This window comes from Cervus elaphus, chromosome 20 (assembly GCF_910594005.1).
Source record: "Cervus elaphus chromosome 20, mCerEla1.1, whole genome shotgun sequence".
NCBI lineage: Eukaryota > Metazoa > Chordata > Mammalia > Artiodactyla > Cervidae > Cervus > Cervus elaphus.
Genome location: NC_057834.1, coordinates 67,357,544 through 67,383,354, shown reverse-complemented (window position 1 = coordinate 67,383,354; position 25,811 = coordinate 67,357,544). Strand labels below are relative to the sequence as shown.

General features: G+C 41.2%; 2 protein-coding genes across 7 annotated transcripts in view; one reads left to right on the top strand and one right to left on the bottom strand.

Moving 5' to 3' along the window:
- Positions 1-1,862, bottom strand: part of PLPPR5 (phospholipid phosphatase related 5) — a 124,691-nt gene extending 122,829 nt beyond the window's left edge. For all 4 annotated transcript variants that reach the window (XM_043878161.1, XM_043878162.1, XM_043878159.1 and 1 more), the window contains exon 1: positions 1,626-1,862. In XM_043878161.1, coding sequence (XP_043734096.1) covers positions 1,626-1,862 — 237 coding nt within the window. The remainder of the gene's footprint in view (positions 1-1,625) is intronic.
- On the top strand, positions 1,828-25,048 carry LOC122677866 (translation initiation factor IF-2-like). Of its 3 annotated transcripts, none has more exons than XR_006335942.1 (3): positions 1,828-2,325; positions 19,427-19,657; positions 24,998-25,048. XR_006335942.1 is itself a non-coding variant. In XM_043878163.1 (2 exons), exons 1-2 carry the CDS (start codon positions 1,828-1,830, stop codon positions 25,001-25,003), a joined length of 504 nt encoding a protein of 167 aa, XP_043734098.1. In that variant the 3' UTR covers positions 25,004-25,038. The 3 variants fall into 3 exon arrangements, 1 of the variants encoding a protein (XP_043734098.1); XR_006335941.1 differs by lacking the exon at positions 24,998-25,048 and adding an exon at positions 23,403-23,461; XM_043878163.1 differs by lacking the exon at positions 19,427-19,657 and having other exon boundaries at positions 24,998-25,038.
- The last annotated feature ends 763 nt before the right edge of the window (positions 25,049-25,811 follow it).

Sequence of the window (25,811 nt, the reverse complement as noted above, 5' to 3'; positions counted from 1 at the left end):
GACAGATACTTGGATCTGAAAAGTGCTATCTCATTTAAATGAGGAACAGAATGGTAATTACCAAGGGACAAGTTACAGACATTACTGATTATGGTTGTACCCAAACCAGTGTCCTGACAGTGACAGGCTTTTCTCTTAAAAAAAAAAATTCTTGAAAAATCCCTGAGCCATTTAGTCTCTTGAAAAACATGTGCCTTGGAAACCCAACATCTGCAGAAAGCAAAAGGGCCTGAGAATCACCAACTAATTTTTTATCTTACAGCTTTTCAAAGAGGCGAGAAAATAAACATGACACTGAATTTGGACTTTCTGGCATAGTTTAGCAAATTACAATGGAAAAAAACAAACACTTTCTGGTGCAAGGTCTAACACTTTTCAAACCAGTAAACTCGAGCTGGATTTGAAGTCAACTATCACAGTACCTGTAATAAAGTTACTTTTAAGTTACCAAGAAGTTTCTTGACTTGTTTATGGAATTCCAATATGGGTGGGAACTTATCATTATTTTGTAAATTATTGACTCATTTCCCCTGAAATCAAAGAAACCATGAGTATCCAAACCTTAGATAAAAGAGATGTTCTTAACATTCATTACTGCAATTCAACCACTGAAAAAAAAAGTACCTTTTCTTTCCCTCTTCATTTGTTATCTGTTGAGAGAGAAGGGAAGAAGCTACCACGGGAAGGGAACCTCCAACACTTTGACAATATTAAAGGAACCATATATTGTCTTCTGAAAAAACACCAATTCTCCTACCGATAACTTTGCACCACATTCACATAAGAAATTATTAAACGATTATTAGCTTAATAATTACATATGTATGTGTGTGTATATATATATTTATGTGTGTGCATAGGTGTCCGTAGACACACACACACACACACACACACACAGTTCATAAACCCAAGAGACATTCTCAGAGAGGTTCCAGGGGAAAAGGACTTAAGCAGCCCAGGGAGTGGAACAGCCTTTAAATAAATCTTGTAATTTAAGCACAGCTCCCGCTTTTCAGCAGGCACTGCTTCTGGAGCCTCTTCATTTAAGAGTTCTCATATTCTTTTTTAGGGATTTGTGCCTTGATCAGCTTAGTGCCATTGGCTCTGCCTTCGAGAAAGAAAGCAGGAGCTAAACCGGTCCTATGCGCCCCGACTGTGGAAGCAGGAGTCCCTTCCACAACCCAGCAATTGATCCCCGTCTCCCTCTCGCCGGCCCGCGGCCGCTCGCCTTCCAGTCGCTAGGTGAGAGGCGGCGGCCAGCAGAGCAAGGCCACAGAGTAGATGAACCCAAGATTCAACCCGCTAACTCACCTCCTCCCCAGCCCCGACTCCCACCCATCACCTCCTACAACCCCCTTCCCTCCCATCCCCCTTCGTGACACCCCACGGCGCAGCCACCGCGGGGTGCGGGGAGGCAGGGGCGGCAGCCGCGGAGAGCTGGGGGCTTCCTTCGCACCCACCCCCGACGCGCCCTAAAAGACTGTCCTCTGGGGAAGGGGCTGCCGGCAACTTGGAGGAACTTAGAAGGCAGAGGCTGAGGCGCCCGGACCTCGGCGGGGCCTCAAACCAGAAGGCGAGGGGCGGAAAAACGGTGTCGGGGCGAGGGCGGCTGCCCCCGGGCTTACCACGAGCACGGGGACCCCGGCGGCCAGAGAGTACAGGAGCACGGGGGGCACGGCGCTGCTGTCCTCCGGGCCCGGGTAGGGCTTGCGGTAGGCGCTGTCGTGGCAGAAGAAGCCCTGCACGTTCACGGTGAACGTGTCCGTGTACTCGAAGTAGTACGCCAGCATCACCGTCCCTGCCATGATCACCATCTGGAAATAGAGCATGCTGCTGGTGAGCGCCGCGGGCCGCAGGGGCATGCACGCCCCCCGGGCCGGGCCGAGCCGAGCGTGCGGCGGACGGACCCCCTCCCGGGTCCGCCGAGGCAGCCACCCGGGGGCGCGGCGGCGGGGGCGGCAGGAGGACGAGGCGCGGGAGGCAGGATGGAGCTGCCGGAGGAAGAGGCGGAGGCAGGTCCGGGTTTCGAGGCGCCGGCAGGCTGCGGAGGCGGCGGCTACCCCCCGGACGAACCCCCGCTCCCCTCCCCGCCCCCTGCCCGCCGCAAGCGCCGCCCGCCCGGGCGCGGGGTCGCGCGGGAGGGCGGGGAGTCCCGGGCGGCCGGCAGCGGCCACGCAGGAGACGGTTCGCGATGCAGCCGCGCAGGACCGAAGCCCCCGGCCCGCCCGGCGGAGGGGCGGACCAGGCGGCGGCGGCGGCTGGGACAGCGGCACCTGTACCCCTCGGAGGGCAGACGCAGTGGAGCTGGAGAAGCTCCTCGCCGGGGTAAAAACCCAAAACGGGGGGAGGGGAGGCAGCAGAGAAGGAGCTTCTAGAAACTCCCTTCTGAGGCAGCAGCTGGACGGTTTAGGAAACCCGCACAACGCCTGGGAAAACGGTGCGTGGATGCGTCTTCGGGGGGCAGCCCCGCGAAGCGCAAAGTCCCGCTGCCGCGCAGCGACTTTCAGCCGGCGCTCCCTGGGATTCCTTAACCCCGCGCAGGACACACGCCCAGCGCTGGCTTCTAGGCGCAGAGAGAGGCATCATCTCAGAGGATTTTAGATTCGGAGTTTCTCTGCCTCCTCCTCCAGTTTCCTAGGGCTTTGTATGTAAAAACAGAAATCAGAGCTCCGGAGTTCCGGAAGCATCCTCTTGTACAACGGCCCCTTCCTCGCTCACGTATTCTCCTCTGGCTTATCATCTCAGTTTCCCTTTATTAGATGCCTGTGAGACGAGGCACATTCCTAGGACCCAGCGGTGGCAGCCACTAGGGAAGGAAAAACGGACCGTTTGCCTCACCTCGCTATTCCCTGAGTTCCCGGTGTTGCTGCAGTTCCCCAGGGGTCAAGTGAAAGGATCGGGAGACAAAGAGGGCTCACACCACAGGCATACAGAACCCTCCAATACACTGGCCATGCACGCGTGTGCGTGGGTATGTAAGTAGCAGTGAAACTGCATGTATGTGAAGAGCCCGTCCGTGCGCCATGTGTATCCCTGTCTGCAAGAGGAGGCAGCAGACTGAGGGGGCTGGGGGTGGGGGAGCTTAGGGGAACCTGACACTGCTTACCTTCCCCTCCAGAGAGAAGCTAGGAAGCCTGAATGCCAGGCGAGGGGATGAAAATACTCCCGGAGCCCTGCTCTTCTCATTACAACGTGGAATCAATCTAGCAGATTTCTAGAATATTCATTTTAATTGGTTGTAGCTTGATGAATTTTAGAGGTGGGCCTTTATCATCAGTAAAGAAACATTTTTAGGCGAAAAAGCCCTTTTAAATTTGGCAAATGATAGTTTAGGATAAGATAATAAAGGCAGTGTGAATTTAATGTAGAATATTTTACCTTCTACGTTGTTAGACATCATTTAATAACTGATTACTTAGTGCTTACCAGATAAACAACACTTAACAACCTGTATAATAAACAGTTTTGGGCACTGGGCGGAAACTGTTGCTAAATGGACAAAAAAGATATCGTATTGTGAAAATGTAATTACTGCAGAGATGCATGGTCTCGTGCTACGTTTAGAAAATCATTCTAAGACTGTAAGAGTGTCTGAACTGCAAATCTGGTTCTAAATAGGAATCCCCCAAGCCTTCCTATTTAATAGAATTTTTTGAAGAATGGTGCTAATTCTAAAAGGTAGATTTTAAATGTAACTTTGGATTAAGGAGAGTCTAATGTAGGTAATTTATTCAAATTAATGAAAACCTTCATTTTAACAAGTTAATTTAAATTCAAATTTAAAATGCATTGTAATGCCTTTTACACAGTGTCCTGGTGCACTGTGTGACTAGTGGGCTTCCCAATAGAGAGGAGACTGTACTTCAGAGACACGGGGTCGGGAAGATCACCTGGAGGAGGGCATGGCAGCCCATGCCAGTGTTCTTGTCTGGGGAATCCGGTGGACACAGGAGCCGGGTGGGCTGTTGTCTGGTGGGTCGCAAAGAGTTGAACACAACTGAAGCGGCTTAGCATGCTTGCACATGTGCCTAGTACTATGCATAACAAGCAGTGCTGTTCACTGCTCTGGCCTCATCTCATCGTGAGCAGGGAAGGGTACATTGTACCATTCACAAAGGTATTTAATCTGAATAAATTAAGGACCTTACCCCTCTAAGCTTAAACAACAGGGAAGTGTTTTCACATATGAAATTGTTGTCAAGGTTAGAGAATCACCATCTTTATCTCCCTAGATAAACGTAGCCTGTATACTTCTTTGCAACACAGGGCAACATAATAGCACCAACTCAGGTCCTGCCTGAGTTCAAGTCATTCTACCACTTAACCAGTTTGGGGAACCTGGGCAACATGCTGGACTTCTTCCTGCCTTAGTTTCATCACTGCTAAAATTGAGATGATACTGGTACTTACTTTACAAGGTTGATATGAGGATTATTGATGCTTATTATATCCGGCACATTGTGTTTAAATTCTATAAAATATACCCTAATCATACATGTTTCTAGCAGCCTTAACCCAGGCCACTCTAATACCCATCACCAGTCACTTCCTTCTCATTTTATTGCTTGCAACATGATTCTGGGTGTATCCATATTTCTGTAGGAATATCTTGTTTTTCTGTAGATCTGTGAACATTCCATCTTCTGTTTCAGATGGTATCCATCTCAAGAATGAGATATTATTTTCCTTCAGAATTCTCAGTATCCCCGTCGTTTGTTCATGCTAGATGGTCAAACTGGTGTTGCTGACTGATTCGTGGTTGACTTACCATCCAGTGCTGAAATTCAAAGTTAATATGTTCTAAAGATACCAACATAAAATTTCTATGAATATTTGAGCAAATTGGTTACACATAGAAATGGTGTGAGGTGGATGAAAGAGCGTGAGCAGTGTGCCCTGGCACTGGTTCCTCTCCTTTCCTGAGCCTGAGGTTTCTTAGAGACAAAATGAACTGATTTGTCTCACCTCTGGGCTTATTTTGACAATTAAATGAGAATATGTAAAGTGCCTGGCCCAAAGAAGTACTTATTTAGGATGTTTCTTCATTTTATTTTCTTATGAATCATTTAAGCTAATTCTTTTCCAAAATATGTATTTTCAATTTCAAAGAATCTTTTGGAACCCTGCCTCAATTATTAATTTAACTATCTGTTTCTAGATTAAAAACAGCACTATGCATATTTAATCTTTTGGAATCTTGACCAAATTCTTAATTTAATTCCTGGGTCTATTATTGTGCTTTCAAATGTATTATAGCAGTCAGTCTTTCTTAATGAAAAACAAAATTCTCCCCATCTTTGCTCCCACCAAATTGGATAATATAGGTCAAAAGTGTGGTATTTAGAGCTCTCTTCTTTTCCAACTTCCAGTGATTCATATTGTATTTGTTTGTGCGTGACTTAACAACCGCTCCATCCCACCATGTTTCCTCACCTATAAAACCATGGTAAATACTGGGACAGATCTTGGGGGAATTATTTATCAATTCCAGTACCTCTCATCCATTCACCGCAATATTCATGCTCTAGTAGGAACTAGTAAGGTGCTAGACTGGCATAGGAAGATACAGTCCTTGTCTATATGGTTTGTAACTTTTCTTCTATAGATAGAAGACAGACATACAGAAAGTCAGGGTGGAGGTGGTCTTTAGATTGGCAGCAAGTGAAAAGACCATTTAAGTAGTCCTTGGGAAGTCAAGTGCTGAGTATTTGTGGGTAGCTAGATGAGTGAATGTATTCTTCTTAAGTTTTAGAACCTCAGGTGCCTAACAGAGGGGAATAGGAAATGGACCTGGCTCCTCAATATTATGACCAAGTGGGTTCTGTACATCGAATCTATGCATATCGAGAGTCAAGAGTGAGATTCCCTGCTCAAGTTCAAGGATTTGGACCTCATTCATTTATAGACAGAATGTTTGTTTAAAGTTAGGACCCAGCTTTACTTATTACTAGATTTTATTTATTGTTAGGTTTATATCACAGCTATTTCTTTTTTTTTTTTCAACTTATTATTTTGCATTGGAGTATAGCCGATTAACAATGTTGTGGACATTTCAGGTGGACAGCAAAGGGACTCAGCCATACTTATGCATGTAACCATTCTCCCCCAAAAGGATTCTTCCCTGGTAGTTCTGTTGGTAAAGAATCTGCCTGCAGTGCAGGGGACCCAGGTTAAATCCCTGGGTCATGAAGATTCCCTGGAGAAGAGATTGCAGACCACTCCAGTATTCCTGCCTGGAAAATCCCATGGACAGAGGAGACTGGTGGGCTACAGTCTGTGTGATCGCAAGAGGCGGACACAACTTAAGCGACTAAACCACCACATTCTCCCCCAAACTCCCCTGCCATCCTGGCTGTCACATAACATTGAGCAGAGTTCCATGTGCTATAGTAGGTTCTTATTCCATTTTAAATATAGCAGTGTGTACATGTCCGTCTTAAACTAAGACTTAGAGAACAGACTTATGGTTCTTGGGAGAAAGGATGGGGAAAAGGGAAAAGGGGAAGTTAGGGAGTTTGGGATAGACAGAATGTTTTTGGCAGAGATGCCTGAGCATTTCCAAAGACCAAAGAAGATGCAGAATTACAAACATTGTTTTCCTTGTGTTTAAGGTAACTCAGAGGTAAACCCAGGCATTTTCCTGACGTTTTCTCACTCCATGTACAACCAGAGATAAATAACATTACAATGTCAATGCATAGCTGAGATGATGAGGTATGAAGAATTCAGAAGGCTTTACATAAATTAGGGAAACTCTCAAAAAAAAGAGTCCTTCTTTTAAAAACTTCAAAAATTTGTGTTCACAATGCTTAACCTGTGCTAAAGGTGTTTAAGGAGATTCGCACATGTGACAAGTCACATGACTTTGCACTAGTGAGGAACTTTGAATATTAACATATATATTAGTAGAAGACCTCATGGGAATAGGTTTGGAAAAAGGCATATTTTAGGCCAGACAACTGCATTCAGAATAAGTAAGGGCATCTGGTAATTCTTTCTAATACTTACTGAACGGCAAAAGACAGTATCTTAACAGATCTTTATTGACGTGGATCTAGAAAATGAACAAGTGCACCAGTTTACTAACTTCAGGAGAGTTTGATATAGAGAACACCCCTGAAGCTTGAATAAGAAATACAGTGTAGGACTGGTTAACTCAAGAAATGTTGTGCTTAAACCCAGTCATATAAACTCAAAGAGACGACATCCTCAAAGTCAACCTAAAGAGAGCTAAGAACATTCGGGATTATACCTATGGCATTTTCATTTTTGGCATCATAGCATACTGCATCCTCACAGAAAGATTTTCAGTGCTTGATTTAGGAGGTAGCTTCTTTCTCAAGAAAACAGGAAGAGAAACCAGCTAGAATAGTAATTTGTATGTCTGTCTTTGAGGTTCCAGCTGTAATAGGATGTTTATTTCAAAGGTTGGATGCTTTTGACCAGGAGAAGTGATACTTATCTTCAACTAGGACCACTAAGAAATCTTGAAAGTGCCTCACTCTGTGCTGTGTTACAGCTGTTCTAGTCTATATGTACAGTGTTTTAAGTTTTCACTTTCAAAAGAGTTGACACCAATGAAGCACATGTTTTATTAGAAAACCTAATTATATTTCACTGAAGGGAAAGGTATGAAATTGATGGGCCAAGTTAAAGCACAAAAAAATTATTAAATATTAAGGCTGGGAAAAAAAAAAAAAACCAACATGCTGTTATTTAAAATTATTATGTTATTATCCTATATTTAAAATTTAAATTATTAAGTCAATGAAAGTTATTTAGGACATGTGGCTAATACTTAAACTGTATGCCCATGACAGTCATTTAGCCTCTCTGAATCTCAGTTTGCTCATCTGCAAAATGGGTTAATGAATCTTTACAAAGCCATCAAATGGCTTATATTTATAAAATGCTTAATAAATATTAAAGCACTGGACAAATCTGCATTTGAAAACATTCTAATTAGGAGAAGAGGATACCTAATCTGACTGGGTCCTGGATCTTCTCCCCAGCACTGTTTCAAACCACAGAAACTCAGATTAATTGCTGCCTGGTCTGTTGCTATATCTGAATATTGAATTGTTGACCACATGTTTTAATGATAAAAAATTTGTTACATATATCTCCATGGATCCATAACATCAAGGAAAGTTTCAAAATATTCAAGTTCCCTAAGAATATCTTTAAACAATTATTAAGGATAAGAACATAGAAGTGTGGCAGTTAAGTATGATGGATAAGCCCGAGGACCCAGAACTCTACAGAACTGAGTTTATATCTTTACTCTGTAGATTCATAATTGAGGGACCTTGGCCAAGTCATTTTAATTTCTGTGGTGTCCTAAAGTGGGGATAATGTTGCCTGCTTCACCAAGATATGGTATAGAACCTTGGCCATTCATGACTATAAATGATCATTATGGATATTGTTACTCTTCTGGTATAATTAATCCTGCCACTGCTGGGTCAGCAAAACTTTTATTGATCCATTTGGAAATGTGCCTGCAAGAAATTCTGCTGAACTATCTTTGTAACTTCATGTTACTTGAAGACACCTGAAAGTCATTATGTGTGCTATGATAAATGAGAACCATCCTACTAAACAAAATCACAAATCCTGCTAACACTTTGAGAAACAGTTTCTTTAGCAGCGATATGGAGCATGTGGGAAAAACTATGCTTATGACAAGCTGTGGGTCTTTTGTCAAGGATACAGCTTGTGAATGCTAATCAGCATTTGTTCGCTTGTCCTTCAATGCACTACGTAGTGGTTGAAACAAAGATGTAACAGAAGCTAGACACTCAAAATGGTTCCTTCTGTTCAGGGTCAACTATGAGCTTAATATCAGAGGATTTTCAAAATGCTGTTTTGGTGAGAGCATAAAGGCTTCTGGCATGATGAATTTCTGGCCTAAATTTCATCTTTCTTGAATGGATTAGTAAATGACTGGGCTTTTCTCCATCTACAAATTTACAACTATAAGCATGGAAAGTAATTTTTTGGACAAGTAAAGACATAATGTCTTAATTACTGAATTGGAAAATAGTAAGTAGCAGAAAAATTTTCATTAAAATATAAGTGCTTGTGGATTGTATCACTTTGAAAGAAAGTGGAGGAAACGTTTGGAAAAGAAACATCACTGTGCATATCGTTGTGTTTACTCTTGTGATTAGCACTCTATGCTGTTGAGTATGATTAATCATATTTCATTACTATAATCAACGTTTCAGTGTATAATGGTGTCTTTAATTTAATGTAATTGATAAAGATAAAACATTTTACTTTGTTTTCCACTTACTGATATTTTGCTTTAATACTTCTTTTGGCTCATACAGATCTCCAATAAAAATAGAAGAACATGAATAGTAAAATCGTAATTAACTTCAAAAAGGCTCTTAAATAGGATATCCTGGGAAACTACTGCTTTTATTAATAGAAACCCTCTACCTTTTTTTGTCAGAACTGTTAAATTAATAATCAAATTATGCTGAATATACTACATTTTTCTTTGATGATCTGACATAAGGGTCATTATTTTGAGTTCAGTTATCACTGTTCATTAGTGTGGTGGTTCAAGATGTAGAAGATTAATTTTTGTAACTGCTGATAGTAGGATAAACTCTGGACATTTTGTTTAAAAAATGCCCCCAAATATATTTTTATTTATTTGAAACCGCAATACTATTTATTGAGTGACTACTATATGCTAAAACAGTTCTCCCTCCACTCCATTTACTGAAGAGGTATGACAGCATCAGTCTTTCAAAAAGTAGTATATAGAATACTACCACGTAGTGAGGGTCCTAGTCTATGTGGAGTCTAGTTTAAGTAGATCATATTTTCACTAATTAAGATACTTGTTTGTAATTCTACAGCAGCATAAAACGAAAGTGGCTCTGCAGTGCCACAGAGTTCTCATTTCAGTGTTTAGTGGACCTGGAAATGAGACCATAGGCTCAGAGAGTAGATGCCCCACATCCTTTTAACTTTGGATGATCCACCTTAGCTATTGAACCAAACCAGAAATGAAAGTTTCAGGAGAGCTGGGGACTCACACCTATATCAGTCTGCTTAGGTGGCCATAGCAAAATACCATAGACTGGGTGGCTTAAACAATAGAAATTTTTGTTTTTACAGTTCTGGAGGCTGAAAGTTCAAGATCAAGGTCCCATCAGGCTCCCCACCCCTCCTCTTTTTTTTCTTGGTGAAACCTCTCTTTCTGGATTGCTGACTGTGCCTTCTAACCATGCCTTCATGTGGCCTTTACTCTGTGCTTGCATGGACAGGTAGCTCTTCCTCTTCTCACAAAGACACCAATCCCAGCAGATTAGGGTCCCAGCCTTATGACCTCATTTAACCTTTGTTGTCTCCCTTTTAGAGGCCCTATCATCAATGGTCACACTGGAGGTTAGAGCGTAACAATGTATGAGTAGCTTAACTATATGAGAGGACGTTATTCAGTCCACGAGAGCATTCCACTCTCTCCCAATTCAGTATAAAAGTGTTTCATTAGGTTGCACCATATAAAATAGCCATTTGAGGGCACGAGGAGAAGGGGGTGGAAGAGGATGTGATGGTTGGATGGTATCATCGACTCAATGGACATGAGTTTGAGCAAACTCTGGAGATAGTGAAGGACAGGGAAGCCTGGCCTGACGCAGTTCATCAGCTCACAAAGAGTCAGATATGACAGTGCCTCAACAATAACAACAACAGGTGAGAAATAGTTTGATTACTGGCAACTTCAAATGGATCAGCCTATACAAGGTCAGTACAAATCTGCTTGATTGCTGAGATGTCCAGGTGATTATTTCATAAATTGTTATGTTAAGAAAAATAAGTTATATTTACTCACTTTTTAATGATGTCTGAGCCTCCCAATCTGATAGATTTCTAGATGAAGTCTTTAAAATTGTTTGAGATCAAGTAAATTTTTACTACCTCATTGTAAAAGTCAGAAAGTATGAGTTAACATTGAGTCAATGGCACATAACTTTAACAATTTACTTGGCAAAACAACTGCTCTAAAACCCACCTCAGCCTAATTTTCAGACGATAAATGTTGGTACCTGAAGGACAGTCTTACTCAGTTGTGCGGCCAGATGTATAAAATGAATAAAATACGTGGAGTCTGGGCTAAGCATACGTAATTTTTACCTTTGGGTCAGAAATTTAATTGCTTCCTCTTGCTCATATTGGTGAGGAAGCCAGATGCTGTGCTCCAGGAATTGCAATACATCAATTACTGACAGGTAGTCGAGTCCAGTATCAAGTGAGATAAGAATGCTTAGAAATCAGCTTCATCAGAGGGTTTTACCACTGCTGTCCAAATCATTCAAACCTCCTTTGTATTTACATATTGCCTCCTTCTCTCCAGCTGGCTATGACTACTTTTCAAGGAGCTGATAATATACGCATCTGTTATAAATCATCATCAGTTTACATGGACCCCCAGTTCTGCTGCTGCTGCTGCTGCTAAGTCGCTTCAGTCGTGTCTGACTCTGTGTGACCCCATAGAAGGCAGCCCACCAGGCTCCTCTTTCCTTGGGATTCTCCAGGCAAGAACACTCGAGTGGGTTGCCATGTCCTTCTCCAATGCAGGAAAGTGAAAAGTGAAAGTGAAGCCACTCAGTCGTATCCGACTCTTCGTGACCCCATGGACTGCAGCCTACCAGGCTCCTCCGTCCGTGGGATTTTGCAGGCAAGAGTACTGGAGTGGGGTGCCATTGCCTTCTCCACCAGTTCTGCTGGTACTGCTCAAAACAAGTTTACTAGATGCTTGGTCTCTAGAAAATTATTCTGTAAAATCACCTTGTATTAGAAAAGCATGCAAACTAGTGGTTTGCATTTGTTTGGAGACATATTTAGAAGTTCTCTGCAAAGATCTGTACCAAGCATAGTAAGAATAGATTACCTCCCATCTGCTCATAAAAGATTATATAAATCAGTAGTATGAATTTCCACACCTGAAAATCAGGAAGATGAAAATTACTAAAAATATATACTATACTACCTTAACTTAGTGGCAGATGGAAGGTAATACAGACACTTGACTATTTACTATGTGCCAGACATTTCACATGTTTTAATTGTATTTGTGCTAGGTTACTTCAGTTCAGTCTCTCAGCAGTGTCTGACTCTGCAACCCCATGGACTGCAGCACACCAGGCTTCCCTGTCCATCACCAACTCCCGGAGCTTGCTCAAACTCATGTCCATTGAATCGGTGATGCCATCCAACCATCTCATCCTCTATTGTCCCCTTCTTTTCCTGCCTTCAATCTTTCCCAGCATCAGGGTCTTTTCTAATGAGTTAGTTCTTCAAATCAGGTGGCCAAAGTATTGGAGTTTCAGCTTCAGCATCAGTCCTTCCAATGAATATTCAGGACTGATCTCCTTTAGGATTGACTGGTTTGATCTCCTTGCAGTCCAAGGGACTCTCAAGAGTTTTCTCCAACACCATAGTTCAAAAGCATCAATTCTTTGGCGCTCAGCTTTCTTTATGGTCAAACTCTCACGTTCATACATGACTCCTGGAAAAACCATAGCGCTGACTAGATGGACCTTTGTCGCGAAGTTATTTCATTCATGTGCAACTCTTTGTGACCCTATGGATGTGTAGCATGCCAGGCTCCTCTGTCCATGGGATTCTCCAGGCAAGAACACTGGAGTGGGTTGCCATGCCCTTCTCCAGGGGATCTTCCCAACCCAGGGACTGAACCCAAATCTCCTAAGTCTCCTGTATTGGCAGGCAAGTACTTTACCACTAGTGCCACCTTGGAATCCCACTAATTTTTTTTTAGGTATATCTAAAACTCTGTAAGTATCATTACCTCCCACTCTGCCAAAACTGAATTTCAGAGAGTTTCCTCCTGATCCATGATTAATGATAGCAGTACTGATGTCTAAATCTAGATCTGGCTGGTTGCTAAGAAATTTCTAGGGCATCATATTGACAATTTTTAACATGTTGTACCAATTCCACAAATATCATTAGTATTTAATGTAAATGTATTAAATATATACTTGAATAGAATAAGCTGTGGTGTGTCCATATTAAGGAATACTATTCAACAGTGAAAAGGAATAAAACTCCGTAGCTTGGAGGAATCTCAAAGGCCTTATGCTGAGTGAAAGAAGTTGTTTCAAAAGGTTATATACTATACAATTCCACCTTTATGTCGTTATGAAATGACACATCTACAGTGATAGAGTACAGATCAATGCTTACCACAGGCTAGGAGTGGCTGTGTTGTGTGATTTTAAAGAAATAGCACAAGGGAGTTCTTTGGGTGATGGAGCTGTTCTGCATTCCAATGGTTGTGACAATTATCTGAAATATACATGGGTTATAATTCATAGAACTGTACTCAAAACATCAATTAAAAAAAGGAAATATTTGAAGTGTGGAAAAATTATGGAAAAGACATCACTATACTAATAAAACTTGAAAACTTTATAGTTTTATTCTTACACTTAGAATGACATGTTTTATGAGAATTTTTAATCCCATACAGAAAGTTGTAAATTATGACTTACCTGTATTTGAAAGATGATAAAACTTGACCCTTAGGAATAATGAAGACTAATATGTACCTGCAGCCGTCTTTTGGAATATATGTCTATCTCTTAACGAATATTGTGAACATTTCAGAGAAGAATTCAGTGTATTAATGTAAACATACCATTCAATATCTGAGAAGAAAATAGATAGGGTTCTTCTGCCAGACCTCCTTCTCATGGGAGCAGCTGGCAGAAATAGGCACCCTGTCCCAATGATTAGGGAAAAGCATACCAGTTCTCTTGTAGAACTAGAGAACTAGGAAAGAGACGTTTGGAAAAAACACATTAGTGCATACTGAACCTAGAAAATGGAGTTTGGAAGCAGGTGGGGCTGGTGGAAGGACAGGATGCCAGAATTTAATCTGGTCAAATCAGGTAGTCATCGTCTGGCCTCTCCTGCCATCCCTTGTCCACATGCCATCCCTAAGTGTAACAGCTTACTTAGTCAGGATTGATTTAGCAACTTGCATCCTTGAAAACAGAGGCTAGGGAGGGAGAGACTAGCCCTTTACATGGATCTTTTATAGCTTCAAAAGGTTATTGAGCTTTCCCAAGACATCAGACATGTTGTTAAGTGAGTTAATATATGAGAAAAGTGTGTACCATAAGTTGTAGGTTACCATAGAAGTGTTGGGCTTTCCTGGTGGCTCAGCTGGTAAAGAATCTGCATGCAATGCGGGAGACCTGGGTTCAGTCCCTCGGTTGGGAAGATCCCCTGGAGAAGGAAACAGCTACCCACTCCAGTATTCTGGCCTGGAGAATTCCATGAACTGTATAGTCCATGGGGTCACAAAGAGTCTGACACAACTGAGTGTAAATGTTGTGCTGTGCATAGAAATGTTAGTTATTATTAACCTTAAAACTGGAAGACTGACTCAGGGGGTATATTAAACTAGAGGAGGAACATCCATAAGGTAATCAAAGTACCAAATGCTCAGCCCTTGAAATTTTTAAATGTGTGTTTCTGGTGGACATAATCCATATGTGCCTGTGCACTGTGCAAATATTCATATTGCACATTAATAAGTACATATAAATGAGTTGAAAATTGTGAATTACTCAAAAAAACCACAGCAGACCATCTTGATGAGATTACCATTTCAGGAAAAATCCATTAAAATGCAAATATGTTAAATAAATCAAATTTGGGAGGTCAGATTTTCTGGGAAAGTGCAGTCTGTTAGCAATATTGCATCTCTACAGGATTTCCATCTGAATTGTACTAATGATGTGCAGGCTCGGAGTGCAGTGAAAGAAAAATTTCTGAGACTGTGGGCTTCAGTTTTAGCAGATGTTGTGTGTTCTGATAACTAAATCAAAAGGAGCTGGATAAAACCTTTGCACAGACTTTACATATATTTGCTAGGAGAGAGAGACTCTATAATGAGCATTTTAGAGGAAAAAACAAGGAAATAGACACTTTTAAAATTACATAATTCAGATCTATCAGAAGATTAAGTACATTTACAGCGTTACACTAATGTCTTCTACCAGGCATCCTGGTTAAAGGCTTCAGTTCTATTTTAACAGTGACTTTCTAGGCAAAGGTCCTCTTCATCCAAATGATTCACTGATAGTGAGGATGACACTTCTGATGCTTCTGATGCTCCCAGGCTTCTCAAAGGAAAGCTAAGATTCAGACGTGATATAGTAAATAGCTATTTGGTTCATCATCAGTGCCTTGTTCTGCCCAATGCTTAGTCTTATTCTTTGAACTCATTCAAGCAAGACTGTTTAAAGCCACTGTCTATGGCAACCTAGTACATGCAAACTCAAAACATTGTGTGTGTGTGTGTGTGTGTGTGTGTGTGTGTGTCTTGTTTGTACACTTCAGAGCACTTGCACCCCTGATGATATTCTGGAACTCCATCTTTCTTTATGCTAACAGGGTTCCCCAAATTTGCTGCACATTTTAATCCCTAGAAAGTCTTGCTGGCCAGGTCATACATCATACTAATGAATCAGAGTGTTAGGAGTTCTGAAAACTGTCTGGAAAACAGGCAGTAGTAGTTTGTCTTATTTTGTTTTTTAAATAATCCCCCAATGATTCCAATATGAGCAAAATTTGGGGACCACCAATTTATGGCCAGTCTGACATAGAGCATAGTGCCAATGCCTGATACATGGCTGGCACTCCATGGATATTTGTAGAATAAATAAAAGAATCTAAACTCATATCAGGCAGTCTTCTAGCTATTGTGGTTTGATTGCACCTGGCTTCCCTGGTGGCTCAGATGGCAAAGAATCTGCCTGCAATTTGGGAGACCTGGGTTTGATCCCTGAGTCGGGAAGATCCTAGAGAATGAAATATCTATCCATTCTTGCCTAGAGAATTCCATGGACAGAGGAGCGTAGAGAGCTATTGTCTGTGAGGTCGCCAAGGGTCACACACGACTGACCAACTAACACAATACTTTTTGCAGTAATTTCCCCAATACCCACTCCTCCAGATGACAGAGAGACAAATCTCAAATCTCATTAGTTACAATATTCAAATCAAAACAACACCATACTATTTTTTAAATCTTGAATAATAAATGGTATATCTATCAATTATGAAATCCCATCCTGGTAAGAATATGGTGAACATCCTAAGAAAATAACTGAAACTTAATAAAATGGAGTTTAATCATATTATTTATAACATGACAAAATGAAAGGATTCAAATCTCCAGCACATTTGAGTAAATTATGAAAAACAGTTTATCATGCCACAAATGAAAATACTCATTAAATGCTTTTTAATAATGCTGAAAATGTTTTATTAGAATAATCATTAGGCCCAGATTATTTTATTATCCCTTTTTCTCTAAGACTTTATTGAGAAACATATCACATTCATAAAGATGAAACAAACAAAATACAATGATGTCACTGATAAGGCCATAATTTAGGTCTAAATTGATACAGTAAGCCAAGACAATGTGCCTAAAATAGGGAGTAAGGCGTGTCCCACAAAGGAAATCTACTTATGTAACCCCATTCTTATTTAACTCTATCACAAATACTATCAGTTTAGCCCACGCTGTGGTCTGCAGTACTCGGCAGTCATTTCACAGAGTAGGTAGGACCTGAGTGGAACTATAGTTGGATTTTAATCAGAGGAAAAATTTTGGCAGGAACTTAGAAAGCTTGAAGTTTTGAACAAAGAAATGGAGGGTAGGAGTGGGGCTATCATGTTTCCGAGGCAGGTGGAAGGTTGACTTAAAGTAGACGGTTAGTGTTGGGGAGAAATGGGAAAGGATTTTAGCTAGGAGGCTAAACCCAGATTGTAGCAAGCCCTAGCAAAACAGATTCTAATAGTTTGAGTTTTTCCTGCAAATAATGTGCTGCGTTCTCAGATGCTCAGTTGTGTCTGACTCTTTGTAGCCCACCAGGCTCCGCTGTCCATGGGATTTTCCAGGTAAGAATACTGGACTGGGTTGCCATTTCCTTCTCCAGGGAATCTCTCCAACCCAGGAATCGAACCCATGTCTCTCATGTCTCCTGCATTGGCAGGCAGATTCTTTACCACTAGCACCCCCTGAGAAGCCCTAAAATTAATGGGGAGTCATTTCCCTGGTGGCTCAGTTGGTAAAGAATCTGCCTGTAATACACGAGGCCCTGGGTTGGGAAGATTCCCTGGAGAAGGAAATGGCAACCTGCTCTAGTATTTTTACCTGGAGAATCCCTTGGACCGAGGAGCCAGATGGGCTATGTGTTCACAAAGAGTCAGACATGATTGAGTGACTAACACCTCCACTTCCACTTCATCTAAACAGACTGGTTAGGAAACAGATAAGTTCACACAGCACATTGTGAGGACTATCTGGACATTGGCTTGTATGTAATTCACAAATGAATTATATGGGATGGGAGACACTCAGCTGAGCAGCTGGGAAGCAAAGGCAGTTATCCAAAAATGCAAGAATGATCTTTTCAAAATTCAATGCTAATCATGCCATCCTGCTGTTAAAATACTTCAGTGACTTTCTTTGATAACAAAATAGAGAAAATATACCTTAACATGGTGTATGGAGCCCTATGTGGCATGACCCCTACCTATTTCTGCAGATCTCCTACTCTCTACTATATTCCCTTTAAATTTGTCTTGACTTCTTGCAGCTTTCACTCACCGTGCTCCCTCCAATTGTAAGGCTTTTGCACATAGAGAATGCTGCCAGCAATGCTCCTCTCTGCCCTCTTTGCTAATTAACTCCTGCTCATGCTTTCTATCTCAATTTGAAGGTCATTTCTCCGAAACACGATCTCCCATTTTCCTAATCCTCCTATTAAAGGCTCACATAGCACCAAGCACCTTTAGACGTTGTAATTGTCTGTGTTAAGATTGGCCTTCTCTGGGGGCTCAGCAGTAAATCTGCTTGCCAATGCAGGAGACACAGGTTTGACCCCTGGGTAAGAAAGATGCCCTGGAGAAGGAAATGGCAACCCACTCCAGTATTCTTGTCTGGGAAATCCCATGGACAGAGGAGCCTGGCAAGTTACAGTCCATGGGGTCCCGAAAGAGTCGGACACAACTTGGTGGCTAAAACAACAACACGTTAAGATTATCTATTTGTTAAAGTTACTATTTGCTAGCTCTTTGTGTGCTTTTCCTAGCCTCATGAAGTCTGAATCAACGGTTTACCTTTCTTTTATATCTCCACTGCTTAAAAAAGTACCTAGCTGATATATACTCAATACATAGTTATTGAATGCATGGGTGATAAATGCAGAGTAGAAAAAAGTGGTATAAGTACAAATTGAAGAGAAAGGATAAGTGGCAGAGACATATTAAGAGAAAAACCACTAGGAAGAAAGGAGAGCAATGAATTAAAGATGATGCTGAAGATTTTTGTCTGGATAACTGGGAGTGGTAGTGCCATTGACCATGATGGAGAAGATCATGGGATGAATAGGTTTTGCATAGTAAAGTTTTTGCCTTGTATACGTTAAACTCAGAGACACAGAATTATCTACCTAAAAATTATGACTAACCTAAGAATAAAGAATGTCCCACCTTGTGTGTATATGCATAGTTCTGCATTTCCTTATGGAGAAACCTGCCTTAGAGTAATACTCAAGATGTGCATTACTCATTTCTGCCCAAGAGGGAGCAGTGATTTATCTGACTGGGAGTGCAGTGACAATCACTGCTTCACATTCTCCACTGGATAAATCTTATCGACTTAAAGGCTTAAAAATCTGGAGATTCATTTCCCCCTTTCTGTGGGAGGCAACTATTCTGGGTATGTATGTCTGCCCTACAAAGCCAATTGGTTTCCTTAAATAGATTCCCTCAATCTCTGAGCTTGGGCTAGGTGGAGAAACAAAGAACATTCCATCCCTTTTTGGACCATGGATCTATAGAAACAGTTAATAACCAAATGCTAATCACCTGTGTCCAATTTTTCACTTGCTTCAAAATTATGCAGTAGACTCAAGAATGTATTAGCCTCCTATAGCCCCAATATTCTGGAATGTTTTAGAAAGAAAAGTATAAGTGTGGAGAAAAATAGAGCAGCTAGTCTAGCAGAGAAGTAATGGTTGAAAATGTTTGACAAATATCAAGGATTTTTCCAGTGTCAGGCAGATCTTGGAGGGAGAGTTCACAAAGGATATATGAGGAATACAAATCAAATCTGCCAAGCAGGCATGGGGCATGAAAACAGAGCCTGAGCCACTGAATGTGGTGATTAGGTACCCGATCACCTGTACAATTTTATTCTACGTGAGATAGTCAAAGAGTAAGCCAAGTTTCAGAAAGCGGTAAGGACACAAAGGCACTGGGTCTGCTTAGTTTGAGAATCAGTAATGTGAGGGGAATAGAAGAGTGGCTGTGCAAGGTAAAGACTTTTTTGTTCTGTTCTGTTTTCCCGTGAAAGGAAGAATCAGCGCACACATTGGTGACTGAGAACCAACAGAGGTGTGAGTGAATAAAGGAGCCAGAGGGGAAGGACTCGTGTTTGATTTTGAAAGGAACTGAAAAGAGTGAGAAGACGAGATGAGACATAGGATCACCCTCCGTGAAACCATCTTTTCCCACTGAAACTGATGGAAAACAGAAAAAGGTTTATGAGGTCCTCTACCAAGAGGAAGTTGAAAGAAAAGAGCCAGTAAGAAAGTCTTATCAATCAAAACATAATGTTTTCAAGAAGGCTGATGGTTCTCACTTTATCTGAAAATAGGCACCGTTTCCTCTTTAATTTAGTTCTGCTATCAGTCTCTCTTTATAGAGTAAGTGAGAAGTGTACTAAAATAGAACACAGTAACCCAATTGAAAAAAAGCAGAAGTTTAGAAGACTATATATATATATATATATATATATATGAAGGGACCTGGGCATCCTAATTTGGAAACCCATACCCCTGTGAGAAGAAAGCTTAATCTTGAAGTTGAAAGGCAAACCTTAAGATTCCTGCCTCCAAGAAACATGGCCCCCACTCCTTTGACTTTTTATCCCACTAGCTCCTCTTCTTCCCTTTCCCCTTGGGAAAAAATAACAAGGACACAAAACACTTTTATTTTTCTCTTTTTATCAGTTAAAATAGCTTATGAATATGACTCCTTTTTGATGAATCCTATATCAGAGCAACTAAAGTTGTGCCAAATCTGCTGATTGATCCAGTGCCATATTTTGAGGCTGAGCTAAGTCATGGGATACATCCAATCAGCATAGCATGGGAAAAATGAAAAGCAGAAAATTAACCCCATGAGGTTTTTCACATGGTCTAGCACTTGCCAGTGAAAATCAGTAATGTATTATGCACCTCCGCCTTTTTATGAGAAAGATGAAAACATTTCAAAATGTGGAGTAAAGCTGTTTTGTATTAAATACAAAAAGGAAAAGCAATGTGGTCCATGGTAAGATTGATTACATATAAGATCATTATGTTGCAATGATTTTCTTCATGTGAACTGAACCTGAGAAAAACAAGTTTATTAATTATCAATTTTCATTTGTTCCCTTTTAAAAATTGGGGATCCAAGAGGAATAAGATAATTCAACACTTTCCCATGAATCAGCAAGTTTGTATCAATGGAAAGTAAACTTCTTAACATGAAAGCATGAATAAAATGAGTTATAAAAGGGGTTAACTACTTTCAGGATGTGATAATAAAAAATAAGAAGTTTATGTGGTTGGTATTATACTAACTGCCTGATATTTTTGCAGTATTATTATGAAACGTTTCAAACACTCAAAAAAGTTTATGTTTATATTTATTTATATATAATTACAAACTTATAGATTTAAAAGTATTTGAAGTGTTTAAAGCCATTAGATTGTTATTCTTATTTATATTCCATCTACCCTATTCTTGGCCAGAGAGTGTCTTCACATTGGTTTCCTGTGTCTTTTTGGGATGTGGTTTCCTTGCCTCTGTTATGGTAAGATGTACCAGAATTGTCTTATATGTGTTTTGCCCCAGACCTGGAGTGAGCTGTTTTTCCAAAATACTTTGATTCTGAATAGGGGAAAATGATGTTTACAAACCAAACCTGATCGATCAGTAAGGGTTGCTCTCTTGCCACCACTTTGGTCACGGTTTCTAGGTCTTTTCAATGGATAGAGCTTTTTTTTTTTTTTCTTTTAGAGAAAATACACCATGAACTCATACTGACATTTTAATTCAAGTTAGGGATACCAGATACATATTTAACCTCTTTGGTCCTATATCTGTACTTCTTTTTCCGGTTTTGAAATTTCTTCAGTTGCATAACTTAGAGTCCTTCACAGTCAACAAATTCAGAAGTAAAATCATGATTGCGTGTCACCTTCTCCACACCTGATTTTCCCTTCTCATTCCCTATTCCAGTGAAAAGCAATGCTTTGCGTCCATCTGGTACACCACTAGAACCTCGGAAGTGATTTCATTCTTTACTGTCTCATGCACACATTAAGTCAGTTTCAAGTGCAACAGATTAGACCCGCTCTCTCTGAAGTCCTCTCTCTCGTCCACTTCTCAGCCACCATCTTAGTTCAAGCCTCATGGTTTCCTGTCTGTTTCATCAACAGACATGCCCTACGTCTCAGGGTGTGCCTCTCATATCTCCTCCCAACATGTGAACAAATAATGTCATTTCCTTCCTTAAGAATCTTTGATGCCATCTCCTCTCTGTCTGCTCTCCACCCCTCTACCATCTTTAAGACTGCAGACTTCTGTATGCTTAAAGTTCTTCCTTATCCCTCTTCTTTTACAAGTCTCTGCCCATGATGCTCACTTCCACATATGCTTGTTGAGTGAAAATCCTTCAGCTGCCTTCTCTGATAACCCCCATGGGGATTAAAACTGTTGACAGGTGTTCACACAGTTTTTTACATTTACCTCTTATTCTACCCATTTTACTTCCTATAGTTACTGCTTTTGTGGTCTTATTTGCTACTATGTGCTCCTTTAGAGCACAGGTTATATAGTTAAGAACCAATTGTTGATAGTAAACACAATTAGGCTTATATTCTAATTTTGTCTTTTCCTAGCAGTGCAATTTGGGCAATTTAACCTCCCTTCCGGATCTTAGTTTCCTCATCTGTTAACTACATATGACTGTTGTGGGGATTAAATGAGGCAATGCCTGTAGGGTGTTTGATATAACTCCTAGCTCATTAGAGCTTTCAGTAAATATGTTACTACCATCATCTATGTCAATAGAAGGTGAATGAAGGTAAAATGAGGACAAGGTCGATCTCCAGGGAAGGCAATCTTAGCACCAAAGGCAGATACTTGTGCAAGAACAGAACTCAGGGCCCACTGGGGACAGAAGCCGCAGGTCAGCAAGTGACTCCCTAATTAGACCAGGAGTGACATCTAAACCAGACCCAAGAGGCAACTCTCAATTGAGGCTGTCAGGAGATGGCTGGGAAGCTAGGTAAAGAAAAGTAGGACGCACAAGAGACAGTTCTCAGAAAAGTGCTTTCTGTACAGCTTTTCTGGGTTGGGAGATTTGAAGTCACATGGCTCCTTTAAAGAAAAGTATTTGGGCTTCCCTGATGGTCTAGTTAAGAATCTGCCTTGCAATGCAAGGGACACTGGCTTTGATCCTTGGTTTGAGATCTCACATGCTGCAGAACAACTAAGCCCATGCATCACAGCTAATGAGGCAGGGCTCTAGGGCCCGAGAGCCACAACCATGGAGCCCACATGCTTCAACTACTGAAACCCAGATGCCGAGAGCCTGTGCTGCACAAGAAAAGAAGCCATCTCAATGAGAAGCCCATGCACTGCAGAGAAGAGTAGCTCCCACTTGCCACAGCTAGAAAAAGAGGCTGCACGGCAGCAAAGACAGCACAGCCAAAAATAAATAAAATTATAACAGCAGCAGCAACAACAAACCCTCAAAGGTTTCAAACAAAGGAGCAGTATTAAAAACAGATGCCTGGTATTAAAGGTAGAATTTTGTCTCCTCAAAACGATATGTTGGTGTCCTAGTCCCCAGTATCTTATTTAGAAGTAACATCTTTCCAGAAGTAGTCAAGGTAAGATGAGGTCTTTTTTTTTTTTTCCCTGATCAAATTGAGTATTTTTTTTCCCATTTATTTTTATTAGTTGGAGGCTAATTACTTTACACTACTGTAGTGGTTTTTGCCATACATTGACATGAATCAGCTATGGATTTACATGTGTTCCCCATCCTGATCCCCCTTCCCACCTCCCTCCCCATCCCATCCCTCTGGGTCTTGCCAGTGCACCAGCCCTGAGCACTTGTCTCGTGCATCCAACCTGGGCTGGTGATCTGTTTCACCCTTGATGGTATACTTGTTTCAATGCTGTTCTCTCTGAACATCCCACCCTTACCTTCTCCCACAGAGTCTAAAAGTCTGTTCTGTACATATGTGTCTCTTTTTCTGTTTTGCATATAGGGCTTTAGAGTGGGGTCTAGCCCAGTATGACTGGTATCCTTATAAAAAGGGGAAATCTGGACACAGAGACAGACATGTGCAGACGGAAGATGATGTAAAGACACCCAAGGAGAAGATGGCCATGTGACTGGAGCCCTCAGGCCAATAATGAGTAATGCATTCTTCAAGGAATGCCAAAGACTTGCCATCAAACATCAGATGCTAGAAGAGGGAAGGAAGGATTGTCCCCTAGATCCATTAGAGAAAGCATGGATTGCCAACACCTTGATTTTGGAGTTGTAGCCTCCTGACCTGTGAGGTAATACATTTCTATTGTTTTAAGTTACCTAGTTTGGGGTGCTTTGCTACAGCAGTCCTAGGAAGCAGATACATCTGATGATACAAAATAATAGCCAGTCCTTTTGAACTGTGCATTAGACCCTGAGCTAAGCTCTTTTTACAGGTTTTCACATCCAGTCCTCACAGTCCTAGGGATTGGGAGCAACATGTCTATTTTATAAGTGATCATACTGAGCTTTTTTGCTTCCTTGGAATTTTCCAGGCCAGAATACTGGAGTGGGTAGCCTTTCCCTTCTCCAGGGGATCTTCCCAAACCAGGGATCAAAACCAGGTCTCCTGCATTGCAGGCAGATTCTTTACCAGCTGAGCCACAAGGGAAGCCCAGCTGATAAAGGGCAGAGCCTAAATCTGAACCTGCTCACACCTCACTGACAGTTCATGCTCTCATCACTACATATTGCCCCCCAGTGCATACAGTAGCAAACTGGAGCTTTAGAGTAAATATGGAGCAACACCTGAGTTCACGGTGTTGTCATCTAAATAAACGACAAGTGTCACCTCTGTCTGTGTGCCACCTTCCTGCAGTTTTGGTAGCATGGGAGAGAACAGAGTTAGATGATCTGGGCTCAATTTTGATTAGAATAGATGTCTGCTTTGGGGCAGACATTTAACCTCTCGATTTCTTCTTATTCAGAAAAAATCTCCTGATGCTGCAACTTCTCCTTGTATCTCTTCGTAGTTATTTTTTCATTTGTTCGTTAAACAAATGTTTTCTCAGCAACCACCATGCTATGCTGTGCTCCGTCCTATCCGACTCTGCAACCCAGTGACTGTGAGCTGCTAGACACCTCTGTTCATGAAATCTTTCAGGCAAGAATACTGGAATGGGTTGCCATATCCTCCTCCAGGGGATCTTCCTGACTCAGTGATTGAACCCATGTTTCTTGCATCTCTTTCATTGGCAGGCAGATTCTTTACCACTGAACTACCTGGGAAACCCAATTATATACCATCAAAGAAGATAAGGTATTGGGATTTCAAAGGGTGAAAGTTTCCTCTGCCTTTGGGAACTTTCAGGGCCTATTCTAGCACTTGTGTTGATGTTAAGGATGCGTCAGATGTTTTTTCCACTATTTCTTCAATATGTGTAGAAATTAAGAGCATAATTTGGAGAAGAAAGATCTAGGTTTGAATCTTGGATCTCCACGTATTGTTTATGTATTGTTTATGTAATGTTGGCAGGTTAAGCTTCTACTCTTGAAATTTCTTATTTGTAAGAATAAGATTATATTAATACTTATATTTCCATTTTGCAGGTATGACCTAAATCTTGTGACTATACAGTGGAAGTGACAAATAGATTCAAGGGATTAGATCTGATAGACAGAGTGACTGAAGAACTATGGACGGAGGTTCATGACATTGTACAGGAGGCAGTGATCAAGACCATCCCAAGAAAAAGAAATGCAAAAAGACAAAATGGTTGTCTGAGGAGGCCTTACAAATAGCTGAGAAAAGAAGGGAAGCGAAAAGCAAAGGAGAAGGAAAGATATACCCATTTGAATGCAGAGTTCCAAAGAATAGCAAGGAAAGATAAGAAAGCCTTCCTCAGTGATCAATGCAAAGAAATAGAGGAAAACAATGGAATGGGAAAGACTAGAGATCTCTTCGAGAAAATTAGAGATACCAAGGGAACATTTCATGCAAAGATGGGCTCAATAAAGGACAAATGGTGGGGACCTAACAGAAGCAGAAGATATTAAGAAGAGGTGGCAAGAATACACAGAAGAACTATACAAAAAAGATTTTTATTACCCAGATAATCATGATGGTGTGATCACTCACCCAGAGCCAGACATTCTGGAATGTGAAGTCAAGGGGTCCTTAGGAAGCATCACTATGAAAAATGCTAGTGGAGGTGATGGAATTCCAGTTGAACTATTTCAAATCCTAAGAGATGATGCTGTTAAACTGCTGCATTCAACATACCAGCAAATTTGGAAAACTCAGCAGTGGCCACAGGACTGGAAAATGTCAGTTTTCATTCCAATCCCAAAGGAAGGCAATGCCAAAGAATGCTCAAACTACCGCACAGTTGCACCCATCTCACACACTAGCAAAGTAATGCTC